Here is a 24,834-nt window from a genome sequence, read left to right on the forward strand (position 1 = left end):
TTTTGCTCTTGCCAACGTACATTTTGAACCCCGTTAATTATCTTTGCTGACGATGGGCCTTCCTCGTCCTCTCCGTTACTCGCAGCAATTTTCCTCCAGTCGCTGGGCGAAGGGAGGGGATCGAAGGGTGGAAGAAAATAAAGACCACAGGGGCCGGGCGGCCGCCGGGGTGCCCCCTCCCCGCAGCCCCCGGCTCCCCTCCGCCCCTCCCGCAGGCCCCCGCCTCGGGCGGGGAGGATGGCGAGGGTGAGGAAGGCGACGAGCGCACCGAGGGTGCGGAGGGGGTTGCGCGGGGGGCGTGGCAAGGGGCGTGGCAAGGGGCGGAACGGGGCGTTGCGCGGGGCGGGGCGGAGGGCGTTGCGCGGGGGGCGGAGCGGGGGCGGGCGTTGCCCGGCGGGGCCGCACCGCCCCTGCCGCCGGCTCGGCGTGGGTGGCGGCCGCGCAGAGCGGTGCCTCCGCGCCCGCAGAGCGGCGGCGGCGGCGGCGGGGCCGGGCGGTGCCGGGGCCGGGCGGTGCCGGGGCCGGGCCGGGCTCGGCGGGGCGGCGCGGAGCGGAGCGGAGCGGCGCGGAGCAGCGCGGAGCATGTCGGCGCTGCGGAGGAAGCTGGGGGACGAGTACCAGGTGGTGAGCACCTCGGCCAGCGGCGGGGGGCTGCCCCCGCCCCGGGCCGCCCCGCGGGGGAAGCGGCAGCGCTTCGTGGACAAGAACGGGCGGTGCAACGTGCAGCACGGGAACCTGGGCGGCGAGACCAGCCGGTACCTCTCGGACCTCTTCACCACCCTGGTGGACCTCAAGTGGCGCTGGAACCTCTTCATCTTCATCCTCACCTACACCGTGGCCTGGCTCTTCATGGCCTCCATGTGGTGGGTGATCGCCTACATGCGGGGCGACCTGAACAAGGCGCACGACGACAGCTACACCCCCTGCGTGGCCAACGTCTACAACTTCCCCTCCGCCTTCCTCTTCTTCATAGAGACTGAGGCCACCATCGGCTACGGGTACCGCTACATCACGGACAAATGCCCCGAGGGCATCATCCTCTTCCTCTTCCAGTCCATCCTGGGCTCCATCGTGGACGCCTTTCTCATCGGCTGCATGTTCATCAAGATGTCGCAGCCCAAGAAGAGGGCCGAGACCCTGATGTTCAGCGAGCATGCCGCCATCTCCATGCGGGACGGCAAGCTCACCCTCATGTTCAGGGTGGGCAACCTCCGCAACAGCCACATGGTCTCCGCGCAGATCCGCTGCAAGCTGCTCAAAGTAAGTGCCGCCCTGCCACGCTTGCCCCGCTGCCGGTCCCCCGGGGGGCACCTCCCGCCGTCCCCCTCCGCGTCCCCACCTCCGCGCTGCCCCGGAGCTGCCGGCCTCTCTGAGCGCCCGTCAGCCGGAGAGCTTCGCCCGCCCGGGGCTGCCTCCGTGTCCCCGCAACGCTCCTCAGGCTCAGCCATCAGACACCAGATTTGTTCTCAACCATCTGATTTACCAGCAGCCTTGTAGGATAATATTTATGTTCAGCACTTGGTTTACGTGCATATTTATATATTTCTATAAAAAGCTAGACTTCTCTGATGAGTAAATACTTTGTAGCTTGAATTTCTTGGCGTGCATTTTAAAAGAAGGCTGTTTATTTGCCTTTCTGGCGTATTTCTGTGCTTTCAGGCAACGGTGAGTCCAGTCAGGCAGAACTTTATTTATATGGTGCATGAACTTCATGGAAAGCAGAATGCCAGGGTTAGACATTTAAAAATGGTGCTAATGGCCCTGTATGTCTAGGGAAGATCGAGGGTTTATTTGAGACTTGCTACAGCGGCTGCAGATTCACAGAGGAGATGAAATAAGCATGGAGTGGGTGGACGGGGACGGTGCGGGTGTGTTGGGCACATACAGGCATCCCGCGTGTTTCCGTGGCTGGCGGGGGGTGCAGGCGCCCTGCCCTGGGGGTGGGTGCCCTGCCGGGGATGCGGGCGCCCTGCCCTGAGGGTGGGCGCCCTGCCCTGGGGGTGGGCGCCCTGCCGGGGATGCGGGTGCCCTGCCCTGGGGGTGGGTGCCCTGCAGGGGCAGGCAGGGTCCCCCTGCTTTCTTCCCCGCTCCTCTGGCTGCCCCTGCGGAGGGATGCTCATCCCCCATCTGCTGCGCCCGGATCTGGCAAAGCACAAGTGCGTTTTGCTTGGGGGCTTCTGAAGTCGTGTTTTGGCCCGAATCTGACGAGGGTTTGCAGGCAGGATCGTCGCTGCCTTCGCTGAGGGGTGCAGAACCCTGACTGCATCCCAAACCGTGGGGGAGTCTGTGGCCGAAAGGAGGGGTAGTGCTTGCACTCGGCAAGCTGGGGGGGAAGAGGAATTTAAAGAATCTCCATAATTCCATTTGTCCCCTTCCTGCCGTGCCCGGATGACGGCTGTAGCTGGGGACTGACATCGGTGAAGATGCTCTCGCCGCAGCTGACCTGGAGGCATCTATTCCTGGTCTTTTCTTTTTGAATAATCAGCTGGAACCTCAGTTATGTTTTTCCCTGATAGGAGCTATCCCTGATTGCTTCCCTGTGTCAGAAGTTTAGATGGGTAAATTGAGTGACATGCAATTAGCCTGGTAAGTAATGATCCGGTCTTTAGAGGGCACCACGGTGACCCCTCCGACTGCCTTGTGCGACGAGGCCATCCCGACTAGGGAGAGGTTGGGCTGCCACATTTAACATGCATCTTTGATAGCTTTAAAGAATCAAAATGAGTCATTTCCATTACAAATTTTGAAATTAGCCCTTTTCGTATCCAGAGGTGCCGCAGGGGGAATTTTAAAAGTTGGAGCTTAAAACTTAGCGTGGCTCCAAAAAATTTCCTGAACTTTAAGCATGTGAAAGAGCAGCTTCGTAGCCATCATTTCTTCTGGTTTTGTGACGGCAGTGCTGGAGTCAGAGGGCTGAGGGTTTTGTAGCCGTGTAAAATACAGCAAGAAACAGAGAGGAGCCCCGGGAGCCCTGCCGTAGCAGCAGCCTGAACAAAGCAAGCTGTCCTTGCATCGCGGGGCTCCATCCGTGTTAGGAAAAGGCTGTTGGGGAGGCATGCCGCTGGCGTGGGCGCCGGCCGTGCCGGCGGCTGCAGCGCGGCCGCGGTGGCACGCCGCGCTGTGGGCATGCCGCAGTGCCCGTTGCCCACCGGGCTGGGGGGCTTTCCCGCGGCCCCAAGCTGCCCAGCCTGCAGGAGCTCGATACACAGGCGGCTATAAACGTGGAGGAGAGGGAGATAAAGGGCGCACATGTGGCTTTTCTATGGATACGGTTATAGCTGGCTCTGTGCATCCCCTGCCAAATGTCTCTGCACGGTGCATCCCTTTGCTGCTGTGGGGGAGCAGTGCTTGCCCAGGCTTCCCGGCCAAAAAAAGGAGGGGAAAAAAGAGGACTGCAGCAGGGCGAGTGATCTGTCTTCCAGGGGGTGCTGCCACGCACGGGCAGGCTCTCCGGCTTGCAGGAGGACGAGCGTGTGGCAGAGGGGGATCGCTGCTTCAGTCTCTCTGCTGTGGTTTGCATATAGCCTTGATTGCAGGTTTATTGCAAACCCAGGAGGGCAGAGTTTATTCTAGGGCTGCTCACAGGTTTTCTGCTGAAACGCTTCTTTTTTGGTAAAAGGTTATTCTGCTTGCAAAATCTATGTAAAATTGGAAATGCCAATAGACTGGTTTTAATTTTTTCGTTTTTTTCCTGGTGAGCGTAGACCATACTGGAGATGAAAACCAATACAAAGCCTTAAAAGTGGCAAGTTAGTGCAAAGACTCGTTCACTGTAATATTCGCTTTTTAAAATGAATCTCCAGGATTATAGGGAACTTGAATGAAACTTAGAAGCCCTGTGCTTTCCTCTCTACATTACTTTGAGTCTAAAGAGTCACTCAAGGTCATTCCTTTTGACAAATGTATTAGCTCGAACGGCAAAATAGTCGAAAGTACAAGTTCCCACAGCCTGCCTTGGGTTGAATACTGCCTGTAACTCGGGTAGCTGTAAAATAATATTTGGTTTCTCTATAACATTTTAGCTCTCAATCTTTATCGCAATTCCCTTAGAGCAGAAGCAATCATACTTCATGTATATGACTTCGCAGCTGAATAATGTAACACCTGATTTTACTGCAGCTGTAAAATAGGAGGTTTTTGTGACAGACGTGATGGATTCCCTGGGAATCCCGCGAGCTCCGGTGCAAGCGGTGGCCGCGGGAGCGGGAGGAGGGTCCCCCCGGCGCCGCAGCAGCGGTTGCACCCATGGCACCCTGGCAGGAGCCCACCCGCTTTCAACCTTTCTTCCCCATCATTTTCTTCCCCCCATCTGTAGTTCATGCCGCTTCCTCTGGAGTTTGCCGTGTCCCTCAAGTGCCGTGTTGTCTTTAACTCTCCTTTTTCATCGCTATTCCATCTGTTAAGGTGTCCACTCTATAGGAATTTTTTTGCAAAATAATAGTTCACCCTGCTTTGTCATCCTCTCCTGTGCGTTGGTAGGGGGTTTTTGCTGTTTGGTTCAGACTAGGATTTCGGGGCAGGTGCAACTGGGTATTCCCTGGATCTTGCTTGGAAAGCTTCCACGGAGAAGTGCCACATAAAGCCAAAACATTTTGGAGAGTAGCGGTGGTAGCTGAAGTCCTAAATAGAGGAGCCAGAGCTTTTACAACCAGCCCTTCAGAGGACTCCCCCAAACCGTTAGCGTTCAGAACGAAGCCTGGGGCATGCAACTCCTACTGCACTTCACTGGGTCTGACCCGGGGCCACCATTTTCCTCTGTCCCAAAGCCAAAGCTGAGCCGGGGGGGAGGTCTCGGTGTCCCCAGAGTGGCAACGTCACCCAGAAGTGGGGCCAGCCTTCGCCTCCCCCGTGGCTATAACAACACTGTAGGGGTGTGGGATGTCTGATGGCAGCAGTTCCCTCCCTGGAGCTGCTCCTTGCCCTGCTTACGGGTGTTATTTGGTGCTTGGCTTGTGGTTTTGTCTTTTTATTGAAAAGCAGACTTCTCTTTAAAGAAAGAACAAACAAAACCCCGCAGGCAGGATATTTATGCAGATGTGCTCTAGATGTTTCTTGGCTCTGATGTCTTTATCTAAAACTGCATGGCGTATGCTAGGATGGGGTAGCAGAGGCAGGTGTGATAAATCTGAATTTTCACACACGGAAATTAAAGCACATTTCTTAGCCAAAACTTCAGGGCAGTGAAACACACGATTGTTTGTTTGGGATTAGATCTCCTTCAAATCCAGCCACCGTTCAGGGAAAATTTTAAAAATAGAAACCAAATCCTAAGCGAGGAGCATAATCCGGTTTTGCTCTGTCTGCTGCCGTTGGCTTTTAGGCTCCCAACCGCTTCCGACCCCGGGGGGCTTGGCCGTGGCTGCACCCCTGCACCCCTCGCACCGCTGCCAGTGCAGGGCTTTTTACAGGGGGCAGGGGACTGGGTGTCGCTGGGAGCCACTGGCGTCACTCGAAGGAGCGCTGGTGGTCCGGAGGTGACGGCTGCGCTGGTCCCTGCCCAACGGGGCATCTCACCTCCCCCAGTTACATACGTAGCACGGCAGGTCTGAATAATGGGGAGAATGGAGACAGAGTTAGAGGAGAAGTTCGACGAAAGATTCTGCTTTTTCACGCGAGTCTAATTGTGCTCCCATTAAAAAAAAAATGCCATTTCAAGTCAGTGGTATTGATCAGTAAGTTTCACATTAGCTCAAAATGTCGGGAAAGATGGAAATGCATCTGAAGCAGCGATTTAACGTTGGGTTTTCGCTGTGTATGATGAATACAACAGTTTGTAAGACTTCTTTTTAAAAATCTGAGTAGCAAATAATGGAAAATTCTATAATAAAAATAATGACCGTGGAGGGCTATAATGTTGTGTTCCTGCCTGTTCATAACACGGGAGAAGAAATAAAAGCCAGGGAGGGAGCGTTTGGGCAGGGCTGTGCTGATTACCGTGCTCCTTACGGACTAGGGACGGCAAAGCGGAGCTTGCAGCGAGGAGCGTGAGCCCGAGCGCTGAACTTGAGGTTTCAGCTCTAGGCATGATTTTATGGACTTGTTATGTAGCTGTTAAATTGTGGTTTATAGCATCTTAGGAGGCAGCTCTAACTAAAGCGGTAACAGCGTCCCCTTCCCCAGGCTTCTTTTGTCAAAAGGACAGCGATCTAAAAATTTCCCTGGAGAAGCGTGCTCAGCTGATTCGGGGCTGATTTAGGTTGTTGTCAGCCAGCGCTGGGAACTCTCTCTTAGGGGTAAGCTGGTAATTACTCTAACTGCTGGTGCTTTCTGCACGGAGCGTCTGTTTGTGGAGGGGCCCTGGAGGTGGTGGTGAGCCCTTGCCTGGGGTCACTGTGTCGCAGCACAGATTTTGGGAGGTTTTGAGCGGCTTCTGCTTGCCAGAGCCTCACGGTGTGCCGGCTTCATCTCCTCCTGGTGGGTGATGCTGTGGGTCGGTGGCAGAGCCATCATTCGCGTCGGTGGCCGGTGTCCTTCCAGGGCTCCTATGTTGGTGAGCTGCAATTGCAGCAAGACGTGTGTTAGAAACAGTTCATCCCTGCTCCGCACAGCCGGCGCTGGGTTTCCACCCGTTTCATGGCCGTGTGGCTGGGCCGGGGTTTGCCTGGTGTGGCGGGTGGTGCAGAGCGCTGGCAGAGATGCGGGATGCCGTCGGGGTGCCTTGCTGATGGCTGCTCCAGCAGTGATCTCTCTCTCTGTCTCTCCCCTCGCTGCCTGTCCAGTCCCGCCAGACCCCGGAGGGCGAATTCCTCCCGCTCGATCAGCTGGAGCTGGACGTGGGCTTCAGCACGGGGGCCGACCAGCTCTTCCTCGTGTCCCCGCTCACCATCTGCCACGTGATAGATGCCAAGAGCCCCTTCTACGACCTCTCCCAGCGCAGCATGCAAACGGAGCAGTTTGAGATTGTCGTCATCCTGGAGGGCATCGTGGAAACGACGGGTGAGTAGAGAAAGCAAATGCTCCACGAAGCAGATGTCACCCCGCAGGTCTTACCATCCGCGTTGGAAAAATCGGGTGCTTCAGATTGCCCTTTCATCCAACGACACGGTCAAATTTTGCAAATGCTTTGAGACAGCCGGAGTTGTATCTTCCTACAAAGTGAAAATGTTTGAGGGATTTTTGGCAATGTGTCTGTTACCAAGGTGATGCACTTCGGTGCTCCCAGCGAGGCTGAGAAACCTCCGTCGCAGTTGCCGGCGTGGCTCGGCGGTGCGGGGCAGGGGATGTGGCGGCGGGGTTGGTTGCGCCGTTCTCCCTGCGGCACTGCCCGGCGGCGATGCCGCGGCTCCAGCCCGTGCTGGGGCGGATGCTCCCGCAGCCAGCGCTCCCCTTGCTTCGCTTCCCAGGCTGCTCCCTGCCACAGGGGAGCGCTTCGGGGGGATATTCTGAATATCTTTCATCATTTTTCCATCCATATGCTGGTGTCCCGGCGTTTCTGTGCTGGGCTGCTTTTCCAGCGCAGGAGGCAAGCTTCGAGAGCCTCGGGCTGCAGCACCCTGGGCAGGCAGCCCGTGCCCGGAGAGGCGGCGGGCAGCGGAGGGGAATCGTCCGGGCCGTTCGGCAAACACCCCCGGTATCTCAGGAAAAACTCCCTGCTATTAGTGTAGCTGGCTTGGGTAAGGATTTCAGGGCTGACGTGCAGAGCAAAGCACTCCAGGTTGTTTTTTTTCCCCAGCAGAACTGTTTTAAAACAGCCATGATTGAAGAAAAGGAATTTTGTAAATAACTCGTTAGAATTTTAAAACAAAGTGGCGTGTTTGTATACTTCTGTGTTTATTGGTGTAAATATTTCAGACTTAGGCATTATATACAGAAGAAAAAAAAAAGGAAGCTGGTATTTTCTGGATCTGTAAAGCCCAACTCATATAAACTTGCAAATTTTGTGCCCTAGTTTTATAAGATGAGATGAATACTGGGTAAAATAGAGCAAAACGTGCTCTATCTTGATAAAACATGGAGGGATAAAAGAGTTGTAAAGTTAAAAAATCTTTAAAAATGTGAGTGAGTGAGAGAGGAGGAGAGTGCAGAGCTGGAGGGCAGCTGGACTGGAGGAGACCCAACACGGGCGATGGTGAGAGCACGTAGAGACGAAGGTGGGGGTGCCGTGGTGGGGGTGAGGAGGCCAAAAGCCTTGCTCCGTGGCACTGCCTTTGGCACAAGCTCTGGGGGTTTATTTGAAGCTGCGGCACGTCCCACCACTGGTTTCCAGTGGGTGGCTTTTGCCGAGCCGGGTTGAGGTAAGGAAAACACAAACAGACGTGAGGGAAGGGGCAATCTCATCTAAAGGATGCCCTTTTTTTTAAGAGAGGAGGGGTGAACACTTAGTAGATTTAAAACTGGCAGAAAACCAGGGCCCATGTCTCTCTCCTTGTGCTCTTCCAACAGATTCTTTATGACAGTTTCCACCCCCTCTATCATTCACCTTAAAGCCAAAACACATTTGGCAAGACAGAGGTCTTGCTCTGGGAACATACAGTAATCTCTGTACACAGACGTCTGCAATTTGTGTTTACACATGTACATTATGTATCAAGAAAAATGGGAAAGGTTTCATATGGGCTATGTACCTGCATACATGCTAGGGTAAAAGGGATTTAATTCAGAGGCAATTTTCTGAGAAGTTGGGTGCGATGCTGCGAAGTGTGGCCGCTGGAGCTGGGCTGATGAAGGGCAGGAGACATCAGCCTCATCACTGACAGTACCTGTCGTGCCAAACAGGTTTCTTCTCTTTGTGGAAATAATATGTTGCAGGAATCTTCCATCTAAGCTGTCCTAACTTATGGTTTGCATCTAACAGCCCACAGCCACCCCAGAGCAGAAGCAATAATTTGAAGGGGATTGTTAGAAATGTTGTAAAATAATATGCACCTTTCTCTGGATGTTGTGTAGATGAAGCCGGGAGGAGACTCGGTCTGTGCTTTCTTCCTCCTCGGTGTGAGACAGTTACCTGCCCTCGCTGTAGCGTGCAAATGATGTCAGAAGTGCAATACGAGTCTTAAATGTCTGCTGGCGTGGAAAGAACAGAAATAACTTGCAGTTGTTTGGAAACCAGGGTGCTATTTTTGGTTAGGTGTAAAAGCGATGCTCTTTTTTTTGTCTCAGAAAGTCAGTGGGTAGGTCATACACTTGAAAAGGCTTTTCCAATTAATTTCGACTGCACATGGCTGGAGAGAGAGCGGTGGTGGTGCCGGTGGGTCTCGCAAGGGCCGCGCGAGCCCGACTGAGCTGCGTGTTGCTCAGGAGAGCCCTGCGGATGATGAATATGCAGCCTGCGGGAAGTAGGTTGGAGGAAGATTAAACAAACTGTGGTTGATTTGCAAATGAGCCGAAGTTACAGCTGCGAGTGTTTGAAGCGTGGACTGATCTGAACCCAACGGGAGCAGGGTTTAGGGTTTCTTTGTGTGTCTGGTCCAGTTGAGCCCAGAAGAACCTGACAGAGGCCAGAGCCAAGGCTGAGCGGAGAGGAAGGTTGAGTTGGGTATGGGTTGACTTGTGCAATGCTCCTGCCTGCCTTCCAGCCCTTCCAGTGTATGGAAGTCCCTTCTGATGGCTGCTGTCTTTGACCTCAGCTGTGGGGCCTTATATTTTGAGTTCTGATGTACAATCACGATGTTCTGTTAATCCTACTGGGAGCGGTATTTAATTTAATTATGAGTGCGACCTGTGCAGGTAGGTCAGCAGCCTCCAGAGAGCATGTCTCTCCTACAGCCCTGTTCCTAGGACGGGTTTCTCTTGCATCCCAGGGGTAAAATAGATGTTTACTGCAGAGTGAAGAACTTTCTGCCTTTGTGGTGCTTATCCGTTACCCTCCTATCAATTACTGCGTGGACAAAATCATCATCATTTTGTATCATTAAATAAAATTGAAATTGAATTGGATTTTGAAACTTGGAAGACTACATTTCGATACTAGAACATAATGAAAATGGATGAATTTGTACAATGATGCAGTCTTGGCATTTGGTTTCTTTCCAAAGGCAAGAGGTCCAAAAGCTAAACCGAAGCCAGGTAGCGCCACGCGCCCCTTCCGGTGCTGGTGTCGTGACGGCTGTATCCCTGTGCCGCTGCAGACCGAGGCAGCCTTTTCCTGGGAAACCTCGCCTGGGAACTCGGTTTTGAGTTTCAAATTGGACACCAGCTCTAATGTTTCCCTGTGAAAACAGTTGATTTCAGTCAGATGTCTTCATTCCCAAGTGGGGAGATGTGTACCGAGCAGAGCAGCAGTTTTAGGAGAAGCTTTCCCCCAGCGCTACATGTGCTGCTTGGCTTCCGTGCCGCTTCTCCTGACTCGACAACCAGTTCAGAGGATCTGATAAAATAACATGGCTTCTGCACGTAGTCATTAAGCAACCTTATAATACAGCCAATTTTCTAAAGCTGCTGTCTTATTTTCTTTTTTTTTTTTTCTAAAATTGACTCGAAGAGCGTCAATACCATGGAGATAAATTGTTTTCTTACCCGCCCCAGAAACGCAGCACAGAGGAATTGCACTGTTCGCTCCTGCTGCCGAGTCCTTACAGCGTGCCGCAGCGGAGCAGGGGCTGTAGGAGGGTCCTGCCCCGAAGCTTTGCTAATGGTAATTTGTAGCATATTTAACGGAAAAGGCTTTGATATTCATCAAAGTTCTTCAATTTGCAGAGTTTAAAGGGGGGGATAGTGCTTTCGCCCTACACTCCTGTTTTGTTTTTCAAGTAAATTATTTTTTGTGGCTGCCTGAAAAGTGCTATGACATTGCGCTCGGATCTACAACATCCTTTGTAAAGAACAGAGTTACTCATGAGTGTCTCTGGTGTCCTATGGAGACCTACGTCAAGAATTAGATGGCAAGTAAATAATAAGAAATAATAAAAATATTTATTTCATGGTATACTCTTAGCACTTCTTCTGGTTGTAGTGACATGACAGAAGGAAGGATCAGTGGGGTGGATTCAGGGCTCTTGAGGTGTTTTGAAATGCTTCAACCTTTAACTATTCTATAAATCATGACTTCAAAATATATTTAGCAATGTTGTCGCATTTCTGCATTAACGTGTGATCGTATGGTGCCATAGGACATAGCGTGTGGGAGGCACAGCACGTCAGTTAGGTTACACTAGGACGGCCCAATTTAAGGGTCAGTCAGTCATCCGCCTTTGCCATTTCCCATGTTATTCCCGTTCCAGTCCTCCGGAATCGCCATCTGGTGCGGGCCAGGGTGCAGGTGTCTTACAAATTACAAAAAGTATTAGTAGGTATTGAATATTTCTCTCTCTAATATAACCTTGTATTTATAATAAATAGGGATTTAGGAGTCCTAATAGCATTTGATTTGAGTCAGCTCTGTCTTTTGATAGGGACTTAGAGCCTCTTGGTTTTCTTTAGCAGGTGCTTATGAAGACTTTTTTTTTTCTTTGACTTTGTTGTCTGCTTTAATCAGTTGACTTTTGATATGCAATGTTACCAAGGGATTTAGAGAATTAGTAAATATGTACAATAAATCTTGTTTTGACTGTCTGCAGGGACAGTAAAGATTTTTTTTGAGAAGTCTAATGAGTTGTTTAAGCAGGATCTTCTTGCTTATAAATCCCACTTGGCTGATTAAAATCACCATTTCCAATGCCTTCTCTCATTAAATCCTATAAAAATGATTTCTCATAGATGCCTCCCATCTTGATTAAGTTAATTTACTGCCTCATCACTGAAAGTTTAATTTCTGGAAGTATAAACATTTCTGTATGCTTTCCTTACCCTCCTTAATTACAGCTGCTAGGTTGTTTAGGCGACAACACGAGGAAAGCGGGAAGCGGACCCAGTGCATCGCCAGAGGGGAGGAAGCCGGGGCCTTCGGACCCCCGCGGGCAGGGAGCCGCAGGGCTGGGCTCAGCAGAGCCTCCCTTCCCCTTCCCCTTCCCCTTCCCCTTCCCCTTCCCCTTCCCCTTCCCCTTCCCCTTCCCCTTCCCCTTCCCCTTCCCCTTCCCCTTCCCCTTCCCCAGGGGAGCTGTCCCTTCCCAGCCAGCCCTTTCTTTTAGGCAACGGAGGCAAAATATCTCAGCAGGCAGATTTTTTTGGGTTTTTTAGGAGGTCACGGGAGGGGTCACGGCCACGGGTGCTGGAGGTGACCGTGGGTGGCTCCTGATTCTCCTCTCTACCTCCTGCATGACCCGCGGGCTAAAACTCCTGCGTGGGGAGTGCTCTCGGGTCATCCCAGCGCCAGACCCCAGGAGCTTTCCCTGGGAGCGCTGGAGGATGCTTCGCTTTATTCCCATTTTTTGGAGTGTCAGTCAGCAACAGGAGAGTTTCACAGCTGAGATGTTCAAATGGCTTTTCAGAATCCGAAGATGGTTATGATTCATAAGGGTAATTGCTAATCGTTTGGGATTATTTTTGATATATATGCAACCCCTCCATTATTATGATAACATATAATTTTGAAGAACACTCAAAGCATTTATTTTCAAAACCTATTGTCCTGATTTCACATTATTGTGATGGAGAATTTCAAGCTCCGTTGTCAGCAAAGCTTCCTGGTGGTGTTCATGGGGAGAACATGTTTTGACTCTTAGGCTGGGTTCCCCTTCTGGGCCTTTGCCTCTGCACGCGTTTAGGAGTACGTAGCCTTTTACGGTTGCAGTATTATCCTGCGACTTACCGATAAGCTGGTGAAATGGCTGAAAAAATGAGCAGTTAATAAGAACCTGAAATGTACAGAAACCTGGCAGGAATGGTATATGCATCCATTTTCGAAACTCATTAAATGTTATTTTGGAAACCTTTTAACATCATTTTCTGATTAAAAAAATCAAACAGCCTGCCAGGCTTTTTAATTAAATAAACAGAGATGGAATCAAAGGCATATTCCATTGGTTTTACTTTTAAAAACATGAATATCTTGAATTATGGAACTGTGGGTCTCCATAGGAAGGTTTCTCTCAGAAACAGATACATGGGAATGATTTCAAAACTGAGACAACTTGAGTGAAAAAAGAATTGTAATACAGATCTGAAAGCTAGTGTGAGCTAGATCATTTCTAGGGCTGTTTAAAAATGTTTTTCCTATGCATTATTCTCAAGGTTGCTTAGCTTCAAAGAAACCCCAATACAAATTAGCATCTTTAAAGGTAGAGTGTAAAATATATTTATTCTGTTTTTATCTTACCATTTGGATTTGGGGGTTTTGTGCAGATGTGGGCAAAGTGTTGTCGGCAGAGGACAGAAGAGAGGGAAAATACTCTGGAATTAATGGAGGAGCTAACCAATATCAAAACATCACTTGATAGTTGGTAGACTTCATAAATTATACCTTGTTTATCCTCTCGCTCTCCTTCTCCACTGTCTTACGGTAATTTTTGTGACCAGATCTTGGTGTTCGTAAGGTGTCACCAATCTCATTGTATTGACAGGACAGAAATTCAGGTAGAGAGGTTGAGCGAGGAGCTCAAGGTCCAGAGCAGACTTTTGCACAGCGCCATGCATGCCGGCATTGCTCCACCGTCGATGGCTCCTTGCTTACTCTGGGTTTGCCTGTCTGCGCGAGGATGGCATGAAGCTGTCGGTAGCTTGGGTTTGGTGGAGTATGGACATGCACGTGTGTCGTGGACCTATTCGTCAGGGTCTTTGGCAAGGGATGAGGGGAGTCCTCACCTTCTGCATCGGTGGGAGGGGACCGGGGTCTTGGGGATCCCAAGCCAGCTTTCACCAGGGATAACTCGATGGCTAAATTAGCTTAGAAATCATCTTTCTGCACCACTTCTCTGCAGAACGTCACAGAATCACAAATGACAGGTTGGAAGGGACCTCTGGAGGTCATCTGGTCCAACCCCACTGCTCAAGCAGGGCCACCCAGACCCGGTTGCCCAGGACCATGTCCAGGCGGCTTTTGAAGATCTCCAAGGAGGGAGACTCTACCACTATTTTAGTACTGAGACATCAGTGAGGTGTGTTAGATGGGAAGAGAACAGTTCAGCAGTTCTACATCGTGAAAGTGGCTTTTTTTCTTTTTTTCTTTTTTTTTTTTTTTCCCCTAAGCATAACCTAAACATGATAAAATAGCCATTTAAAATGTTGTGTTCTTAGCAGTTCAGCAAATCTTTTTCCAGTGCTACCGTTATATAAAATCTGCTAGTGGAAAAACCAATATTTGTTGGTCGTGCAGGCAAACACGTTGTCACTGTCAAAGCGAGGATGTGCTGAAATTGGGACTTTCGTCGCCCAGCTTCCTTCTGCCCCTCCTGCAGCTGCTGCTCAGGTGCAGCACAGCCAAAGGGCTCAGCTGGACCAAAAAAGGGAAAAAAGCATTTTTTTAATGCTAAGGAAAAGATTTAAGGTTCTGGGAAAACGTAGCACAAGTGTATGGGTTTGTGTGCTAGTTCTAAGGAGGCACAACTGGGAGAGAACAGTTTTGGTAACTGCATCCCTTACGTAACTGGCAGCCGTTGCATAAGGCAGCAATTCCCTAAAGCACCGAATTTCACTGCATAAAGCCTTCGTGGCGCTCTCTCCTTTTTTCCCTTAGATCTCTTTGGAGATACAGGAGAGAAAAACGATAGTGGTTTTAATTTGGAGCTCTGCAGGAGCTTTCCTTTCACCGTATATAATCTGAATAACTGGTGATTCATCAGAAGTCATGTCTTTGCAAAAAATACTTGTTCACGCTTAATCAAACAGAATACATTCTCCTTGAACAAGCCTTCTTGTGCTGATGTTGTGCTGTGTGTGCTGGCACAGGCGGACCGTGTACCGTCAGTCTACACATCTAGTTCAATTTTTTCCATGAATAAGTATTGGAGGGCTAAGCACGAGCTAGTAATCTCAGGGGGGGGGTGACATGTGCAATCATCCAGAAAACTCAGGAGCACTCAAACTTGATCTCTGATATAAATCTGCACCACGCCTCCAGGAAATCGAATGTATCTAAGAAGAAAAATATGAATACCCGGTTCCGTGCGAGCAGCGTCCCTTCTGCAGCTGGGGCCATTCGGGTTTGGTTATGGGGTTGCTGGGGCAGGATCTTCCCAGTGGGGCTGGAGGACGGCATTAGCACACGCCGAGCCCTGGCAGGTCGGAGCTGCTGGGCTGGTTGGCAATGTGTGGAAGGCAAAGCGTTTGACTTTCTCATGGAGCAAACGCGATGCGGTTGCGCGGGGCGTTGCTTTCTCCTGCCGCAGTGCTGGGCAGGGAATACCGCGCTCCTCTAGACCCGCCGGTGGGCACGGACGTGGAGATGCTGCTTGCTAAATATAGACCCAAAGTGCTCCTCTCTGAGAAATTCATAAACATAATACGAAAACTCTACAGTGCTCAAATTGTGCTGTTTCTTGCTTATTGTTTTTTCAGTTAACAAGCATAAATTGGAGGTCTTCATTTTATTCTTGTCCTCTTACCATCACTGCCTCTCCTACCGAGTTGTATAAATGATTTAGTGATTTTTCATATTTCTGGACAGAAAAAAGCTTTGGCTACAATAGCCCTGGTATTGGATGTTATCCACTGTTGTGGATCTGCGAGAAGATTGGCTTAAAGACCTGTTCAACTCACATGCACGTAGGGGTTGTGCCAGGATCTGAATTTGAGGCACCATGAATCTGAGGGACATTTTATATGCCCAGATCTGGAAGTGGGCCATGGCATATCCTAAATAAGAAGGTTCCTGCAAAATAGTTTAAACAAAGAATGAAAATACTCATCTGAGGATGGCTAATTTTATCTTAATTCAGGAAGTATTTTAATTGCTGATGCAATTCGAATGACTGGTTTTGCCATGTCCATATTTTCTATAATAGCTCTTTCCGTGGTAGCTCGGCTTGGGGTTGTCCCCAAATCTCCATTCAGTGCCAAGCAGATTGGTCCTGAGCAGAGCAGCTCCTCCGGGGCCGAGTGCGGTGGTGGTACCTGAGGAGCAGGCGGCTGGCCCAGGAGTGTCTGGCATTGGCGTCAAATGACTTGTTGTTTAACCCGGCCCTAAATGAAGCCCTCAGAAGTGACACTTGCTAATATCAATCTAATTTAAATACAGTTGGGCCAAGTTGCCTGTTCCCGTTGCTGCATTTGTGCAGAACAAGCACATCTGAGCCGCGTCAGGAGCAGCAGCGGGAAATCCCAGTGCCCGGGGGTCCGTGGTGTTAACCCCCGAAGGGGGCTGCCCGAGGGACTGGGGGGACACGGCCGCTCCGGTCCTGGACACCCCCGAAATCCCAGGCGTGGGCAGTATGAGGGATGGAGGCGTTCACTTCTGAGCGGCCGTGCTGCAGCAGGGACCGCCTGGAGACCAGGCTGGCGTTCCCAGCAAGGCTGTCGCCTTAAATGGAATTTAATGGGAAATAAATGGAAAACCTTCCATTTTCTATTGGTGCAGCAAATATATTCCTACTTCCAAGGGCTGCACTTCTTAGCCATTTCCTCATACATCTTTCTCATTTTTTCTCTAGTTTGTTAATATTATTGTAAAATAAATTTAAAAAAATTTATTCTTGCGGGCAGTCCCCCTCTCTCCTTTAAGCAGCCCCATTCCTTAGAATGAAATTAAGTCTATTTGACCTGATTTGCTCTGCCAAATCCATTTTTGCCCTTGCTTGCAACCTTGCTATCTTCCAGCTGATGAAAATTGTTTGATTACTTTGTGCAGTGTTTTTCCGTGATTTGAAGTTAGCGTGATGGGGCTGTAATTACTGTCCCCTGCCTTTCCCTCCTCCCGCAGCGCGGGCTCTGCCTTCGCCCCTCGCGGGTCTCCGGATCCACGTGCGTCGGGCACCGTCCGCTTCGGACGGCAGCGGAGGAGCAGTGGGGTGGCAAATCAGCAAAAAGATTTTGTGATATCGAGGGGTGAAAAGCAAAGCTGGAAAAACCAATAGTTCCTGGGAAAGGCTCGCATCTTGTAGCCAGCTCTGTGAAGCCCTTCTAGCTTGGCTTCAGCTTGTAAACCAGGATTAATTAGTATTGCAGTGATGCAAAACAAGGGGTTAGAGCAGTTGGTACTTTGTTGTGTTCCCTTCTTTCACATAATGAGAATTTTTTGTATTTTCAAAATTAAAAAATTCCTTGTACCTTTTCATTACTTGGAAATTCTAGAGAGTCACTGCCGAGCATCAGCATCCTTCAGTCTTCAGATGGTTTTTCTTGCTATTAAATCTTACTTGTTACGAAACCAAGGTTTTTATTCTTTCGCCTGAGAATTCAGCTATGAAGACACAAAGCGCTCATTACCGAGCACTTCCTAGCTAGACCTAGTAATCAAATCCTAACCTATTCACATAAATAAGCACAAACCTGTTATCCTACCATACAGTTAGCTGTTAGAAATATCCTCAGGAGCAAGGGGCTGCCTCAGGGGTGGTCTGTGAAGCGGCAGCAACCAGAGGAACCATTTCTTAGCTTTTCTGTTCGAATGCATTTGCTCCTTACAGATCAAGGCTCGTAATCTGCTGTAATCTTCGCAAGCATAGCTGCTCCAGCTTACAATTTACATCCTTCTCTTTGTCATAGTATATGCACACAAGTTGTGAGTAACCTGTCCTAATTCAGAAGGGCATGGACCAGGTGAGGCCATGCCATGTATCAGCCCCCCAGCATACAGCTGTCCTATTGTATTATTTGTGGGATTTTCCTAAATTCTGCACTTTGCAATGACGAGGAATGATCTGCCCAGGGATATCATGGCGGGGTTTATGTGTCTGCGTTGCATGGAGTTGCCTTGGGATTTTGTCAGCCAACGAGTGCTTTTACCAGCCAGGTAGCTGATATTTTTTTCTGAGCTTGTTAGAAGGACATGATGGTGGAAAGGGTGAAGGAGGGAGTCTGAACTTCCCATGCTTCATACATGGATGTGATTTCTTGCAGGGTTCACTACGAATTGTTACCGGGAAGAGTGACAGTGGCAATTTCATTTTAATATTAATGAAAAACTTCAAAAATACTCTTTAGGAGTTTCCAGGATGCATCTGAACTGTCAAAGATTTGCATGCATTCCCAAGAAGAAAATAAGCGGTCATTCTCTGTGTGCTTAAGTTATTAACAGAGACGTCCCATTCCCTTTAACTTTTGTGCAATCACTTATGTAGACTTTTTAAACCTGTTAAAAATTTACAGGTATTGTATTCTATATTAAAATTACTGAAGTGACAGTATTTCACAACCCCTCCCAAGGCTGCTGATGACATAAAGGCACTAGGATGAGTTTCAACTCTTAGAGAGTTTCTTGCTGCTTTTTTATGCTTATCAGGTCATTTTTGTTGGCTGATACTGGGCCAGATGATAGGGTGATAATGTAGTATAATAAATATAGTGTATAAGCATATACAAGTAATATATATGTGAGTATTTAAGTGTAGTAAATTCAGTCCTGTAGAGGGGCAAATGAGGTGGACACCTCTGGCTGAGGTACAAAGCTGTGGTCCGTAGCGTACAGTGTATTTAGTCTGTTTGGTGTTGGCAGGGGCAAAGGGATGCCATGTCCTACGGCAGGCTTTTAGCTGCTGGCGTGAGTGAGCGTGTGTGTGCGTGCGTGCATGCGTGTGCATGCGTGTGCCACGGGAGCAAAGAGCACGTGGAGGCGGAGGAGCAGACCGGTACGGCCTCTCACCATAAAGATGCTTTTACATTTATGTCAAGGATGTGAGTTGGAATCTGGACTGCAGAGGAAACCCGTACCGTTAAAGATCTCCTGGTTAACCACCATGGTAGAAGGCTCTTGTGAAGATCTGTTTCTTTCATTAGGTACAGAAATGCATTTTCTTTCTTAATTTCCATGGCTGCAGCCAAGTCCCTTAAGACTCGTTCTGTTTTAGATTTTTTCTCATAGCGAAACCTTGATATTGAAAATATACTAACTCACAAAAGTGTCAGGAAAGAGGAAAAAAGAGATTCCCCCCCCACACACACACACACTGTTCCACATGTTGCACACGTGCCAGTCCTGTCCACACACGCACGGCGGCATGGGTGGGTGATGTTTCTGTTGTCTGGGACAGGGACTGCCCGTTATCTGGGTGCTGTTTGCACCCAAGCAAACCTGACATTTCTCATAATGGCACCGACAGTCAAAATCAGGCCATGCCCTTGAGGCAGGGGAGGAGTGCCCTGAGACAACTGAATTTACCACCTTTTTCTGAAGGACCACCCAGCTACCAGTATTTTCACCATAGGTGGAATGTCTCGGTACAGTTGGGAAGGCATCAAATCAAGTCTCAAGACATCAGCAAATGCTTTAAAAGAACTCATTTGAGTACCAGTAAGAATTCAGCTTCCAGGACTAAGTAGGAAAAGGATTTGTGGTACCAATATAAGACGATTGTGTAGCAGATTGTTAACGAAGACACGTCTCCAAACATACCGATAATGTACCTTGCGTAAAGCCTTCAATGATATATTCTGTATATGTATCTTAATTTCTGCTTTAGGAAGAGAGAGGTTATTTGGTGGGAAAATACATGGCCAGTATCTAGAGTTTGTTTCATTCTGGGGAAAAAAATGAAATAAGTAGCTGCATCTCACCCTTTTAAAACTCAGCCTAAGCTCCTCCCAACTTGGGCTCCTAAATGAAGTGCAACAAAAAGGGGACGTGGGTCTCCCCTGTAGGGCTGTGGCCATCCCGGTAGGAAGGATGGAGGGAAGAGTCCCCTGGGAGGACGGGAGGAAGGACAGGCAGAACCATCTGACAAGGCAGAAACAATGAAATTAAACCCATTAAACTTAGTTAAGGTAAAGAATTGTCTGCTGACTTTGTTTCTTATTGGGCTGCATTTTATTAATCATGGACTTGCTTGTCCTCCTTACTCTTGAGAGCTCAGTTTGCATAGCCTGGCCTTTCCCTGGATTTGTAGCTGCTGGGGTGCTGTCCGGGAGGACGGCGGGGTTTGGGTCATCCTGAATCCTGCGATGCCTTTGCTGGGACAGTCCCGGCAAGGAGCCTGGGACATCCCCTGGGTGAGACCAGAGACCACATTGATGGCCCGTTGCCCATTTGTCTCTGTCATCATAGCTGAAATGAGTCCCTAGAGCTGCCCTGTTAGAAAAAGAGCGTGCTTCTCTTTGGGAAAGAAGACAGGACCTGCAAGCGAAAAATAAAATCTGCATCCTACACGTCCTGTATTGATGTTGGAATTTGATTTGGAAACTAAGTGTTGGAAATCATGGGCACAGGTCATGGGGCTCACAGAATTAAAAATCTGTCTTTGAGATACTTAGCTGGAAAAGAAAAATAATGAGGCAGCGAGTGTTTCATGATCACTGCTGGGAAATAAGGAGTGATTTATTGTGCCGTCTCAGAAAATGAGTACTTTGTCACAAAAATTCTGTCTTTTAGGCTGAGATTGCAATTATTTTTTATATTTAACAGTCTTACTGGGTCATTTGTAAAATTTCCAAAGGTTGGTTGGACAAGGAGGAAGGTTTTCCTCTAGTCCCCAGGAGCCACAAAAGCCAGACCTCTTGGGGAAGGGTCGGTGTAAGCAGCACGCCCCAACATCTGCCCGATGGGGAGTGCGCTTGTCCTGAACGCGGTGTGTGTTTTTTCTGGTTTAATGCACAATGTTGTTGTTCACCATTAAGTACCTTCTCCAAGAAGAGAGCTTTGTTGTGCTTCATAGAGTCACAGAATCGTTAAGGTTGGAAAAGACCCTTAAGATCATTGAGTCCAACCGTTAACCCAGCACTGCCAAGCCCACCACTAAACCATCTCCCCAGGCACCACATCTCCCCATCTTCTAAATACCTCCAGGGATGGGGACTCAGCCCCTGCCCTGGGCAGCCTGGGCCAGGGCCTGACAGCCCTTTCGGTAAAGAAATTTTTCCTAATATCCAACCTAAACCTCCCCTGGCACAGCTTGTGGCAAAGGGAAGGTTTGTGTATACATCTGCTGGTTTGGTACCCTCTAAGATGTATCCCAGAGCATCCACCTTCTGCTAAGCACAGTTATCAAACACCAGATATTGTCTTTTTAAGTTAATATTGAATGAGCGGTATTGTGCTAACTTCCCCCCAATTCTCTGTTGTCTGAGATACCAGCTCACACAGCGAGTCAAGCAAAGGAAACGTTTTACCTGGTCACACAAATGTCCTTGTTTTAGGACTCCGATGTTAATAAATTTGTTTGCTGCACCCTGTAAACATGAGCACATAAACTAATGCGTCCCATAGGAGAGGAAAACCAGCAAACCGTTCCTGTTCTGAAAATATGCTTATGGCATGGAAATACAGTTGCAGAGAGATGCTGGCGTGAATTTCCTCGTGCTGTGTGTGGGGCAGGACGTATGCACCCTACGCTTGCACGTGTGGGCGGCTTCCTGGGCTGGAGAGCAGCCTTCGAGTGCGTTGTCCCCAGATGTGCATCCACTGAGGCAGGGACATGTGGCAGGGTTGGTTCTTGGGCGCGTGTCCGTGGCTCCGTCTGCAGCTGCTGCCCCGTGCTCCTTGCAGTGCCGAGCCTCCCTCGAGCAGAAGGGCGGCCGGGCGCTGCTCAGTGCGGCGGGGGGAGGTTTTCCATGTGCGCTTTGCCTTTTTTGAACTCATGTTAAAAGTTCCTGGGGTGGAGGGCACGATCTGTATCACAGTTTGCTGAGGATTTTTGTCCTGCAAAATCTGCAGAAGGCTGGGGAAGAATGGCAAATTTAGGCTGGACTCAAAAAATGCACTTTATATAAACGCAGTAATTAAAAAGATGGCTAGATGTGGTGCTTAGGGACATGGTTTAGTGGTGGACTTGGCAGTGATAGGTTAACGGTTGGACTCAATGATCTTAAGGATCTTTTCCGACCTTAACAATTCTATGATTCTATAAAAGACAAATACATGACAGTCAAATTATAGAGTATTCATTTTCAGCCTTTACATGAAATAGAAATAACAAAAAAATTAAATCTGGGAATGAAGTTTTTTAGCAAAATGACGAAATCGTTGTTCATTGAAATAGCATGTGCAGTTCTCCGTTTTAATAATGCACCTTTAGGCGACTGGTTTGAAACCATTTGCAATCCGTCTGCCCAGTTGGCACATCGGACTTGTGTTGACATTTTGCATTGTTTCCCAGTGCTTATTCTGGGTTTTTTGACTGCAAGCCAATAAGAGCCTGTCAAAAAGCAGTCTATTCTGGTCTGCGTTGTTTAGCCCAGCTGCACAGTAGGTGTGTAGTTGTCTTGTCCTTCGCCCCATGGCAGAGCTGGGTCTGTCTGGGCTGGCACTCGGGGCAGTTTATGGCCGTGGATGCTTGGTGCCAGAGCAGTGACCCAGGGTGGCAGCGAACGCCCACCAGGGTGTAGGGTGCATGGTCAAGTGGAGGCATATTACCACTTATAGTGGGCTCATATTTACAAGAATGAGTATATTAAAAAGAAGAGGAAAATGTAATTCAGTGGGATTGGGAGAACATAATAAACAAAGTGGATCTTTGGGACTAGGAGCGAGGTCACTTTCTGCACGCTGCTGAATATTTTAATATAGCTGTGAACTGTTTCCTCATCGTTTTAGATACTTGTTAAAAGTACTGTGCGTAGTGAACTTCATTATTAAATCTATTTTAATGTTTTGTGTTCCGCATCATGTACACGTCATTTGATGCGTAACAGTTGCGCTTACCTGGAGTTTTGGTCTATTATTCCATTTATTTTTTGTTTGCTTGCTTGCTGTGAAAAAAGTCTCCAGAACTAAGATTTCCCGGTGTGGTTTCCGTTCGGAGAAGAGCTCTCCACAAGCCAAAGCCTGGTTTCGGAGCCGCTATCGCACCCCTCCTGGGAGGCAGGGCCAGTTAGGGCTTTAGCATGTATGAGCATCAGGCTCAGTCTCCCATGCCCGCGTGTCTCCGATGGTTCGGTGCGGCTGTAGAGGTGGCGATGGGGCTACTTGCCCCTGTGTAGCCCCTCGCAGCGGGCAGAGGGTGTTAGGTGCTGGTGCTCGTGTCCCGCCCATGGCTCTGCACCAGGACCCGCACAAAGATTTCTTACCTAAAGCAACATCTTGTGGGAACGAGCCTGAATATTCCCTGTCCTCTTGGCCCTGGCATCGCAGTCTGAGTATGCAAAAGATGCCGTATCTGCTTTCTTTTTTAAATCCACTGGCTCTGGCAGCAGGACAAGACCTGTCAATGTCCTCATCGCAGCAAGTGATGCACATTTTTCTCTGTTTCTCGCCAAGCTTTGGTGGGGAAGAAAAGGAAATATCTTTGGTTTTGGGGCATGCAGCTCACTGGAGATTTTGAGAGGGAAATCCCCAAGCCCAGGGCCTGTGAGATTGCTCGTGGCAGCCGTGGGTTGTCTCGGCCGCAGGGATGCTCAGGGTTTGGGTAAAAGCTCGAAGTATCATTAAATGTGTTTTCACCCTCAGGCCTGGAAGGAGTGATGAATCGGGGCGGGCGATGCAAGCTGCCACGTTCTGTGGCAAATGTATGTGCAGTCCTGCCCGCACGGAGAATTGTGCTTGACTGAAAGCAGAGCCCCTTGGTCATACTGAAGGCTTAGTAGGCATTACGTTCTTTACATTGATAAATACCCACGTGGCGTTTCCTTTCACAGTTTAATATGTGGCGTTCTTGATTTTTGCGTAGCTGGGGGGGGGCAGAAATGTGTTTTTCTGCTCTGCGTCACGCTCTGCCAGGAGGAGGGAGCAGGCTGTCCTCCGAGGGGTGCAGGCTCTGCTGAGCAGCCACCTGCGCGGCCCTGGCCGATGTCGCCCGGGCTGAGACGGGGTCTCTGGTCCCCAGGGTGCTGTGGAGCAGCGGGGGGACTGGGGCTGCTCTGCTTTAAAGAGAGTATTTTGTGTATTGTATTGAAGTCTTAGCCATTATTTTCATGTAGCAACTTATTTCCTCTCCTTAGTTAACATATCAGATCAGCCAGCAATGCAGACTTTCCCTGGATGGTTATCCTCAGTAAATTATTAATGATAGTGTCAGTATTTTTTGTCAGCAGCCAATTGATACCTCTGAAGTATTATTTATTTTTTTCAAAAATAATATTCAGCAGGGTACCTGCCTCCGGCAGATGTTCTGTCTTCTTAAAACCTGGAAGAAGTGCCCAGCTGTCTGCTCCATGGATACCCGTTCCTTGTCCTGGATACCTTTATGCTTGCTATTCTTTATTTAGAGCACTACACAATGGGAGGTTTTTACTAAATGTTTCAGCTGACAGCAGCTCCCTCCCAGGTGGTTCCTCATGCAATTGCTCACCTAAGGGATCATGAATTGCAATCTAAAAAAAAAGCATATTAAATATCCCTGAAACCTCTCCCATCAGCATTCTGCAAGCCCGAGAAGAGGCCCCTTCTAATATCATTTCTGTGTTCAGATTGCTGAAGGATGTTTATTTTTTTCTAAAGAGCTTATCTGAGGTTTGCTTGCTCTGAAATAACGTGATTTACCGGGCTGTTTAGGTGGGCTGGGATGCGGCTGGGACACGTGCTGCTGGGGGAAGGCAGGGGTGGCGAGCCTGCCCAGGGGTGATGCGCAAAGGGCTTTTCTGCTTACAACTGCAGATACTATTCATGGCAAAGCTCTCCCCGTCAGAAACCTGCATGCTGGATTTGTCGTCGGTGTAGAGATTGCTTGTCAAGCCAAAACTCATAATCATCAAGAAAAAGGCCTGTTTAGATGAAATCTTACAGTTGCACTAAAGAAGTAGCGGAGCCCTGGTTCTGCTGAGAACGCGAGCATCCGGACGCAGAGGGACGTGGTGCCCGCAGCATCTCTCGCTGGTGCAGTACGTGTGGTTACTTTGTGTGACCGTGGTTTGCAGCTTCTTCCCCAAAACCTCTCTGTGAAGGCTCGCTTGTGTGGGGAGCCGCCTGGGGAGCCCTCTGAAGGCTGCAGCCGCTCCTTGGGGTGGAAAACTGGTTTAACCCCAGTATTGCATTTCCAAACAGCTTAAATGCCTTTTGCT

The 24,834-nt window shown here is 49.2% G+C and overlaps 1 protein-coding gene across 1 annotated transcript in view; it reads left to right on the forward strand.

Annotated features, from left to right (window-relative positions):
• The first annotated feature begins 500 nt into the window (after positions 1–500).
• KCNJ3 (potassium inwardly rectifying channel subfamily J member 3) overlaps positions 501–24,834 on the forward strand; it is a 58,806-nt gene continuing 34,472 nt past the window's right edge. The window contains exons 1-2 of the mRNA XM_009464737.2: positions 501–1,260; positions 6,720–6,936. Of these exons, the coding sequence (XP_009463012.2) occupies positions 583–1,260; positions 6,720–6,936 (895 nt within the window). The 5' untranslated portion in view covers positions 501–582. The remainder of the gene's footprint in view (positions 1,261–6,719; positions 6,937–24,834) is intronic.

The sequence above is a fragment of the Nipponia nippon genome, unplaced genomic scaffold (genome assembly GCF_047370975.1).
Source record: "Nipponia nippon isolate SJK-2023a ecotype South Korea unplaced genomic scaffold, ASM4737097v1 scaffold_5, whole genome shotgun sequence".
Taxonomy (NCBI): domain Eukaryota; kingdom Metazoa; phylum Chordata; class Aves; order Pelecaniformes; family Threskiornithidae; genus Nipponia; species Nipponia nippon.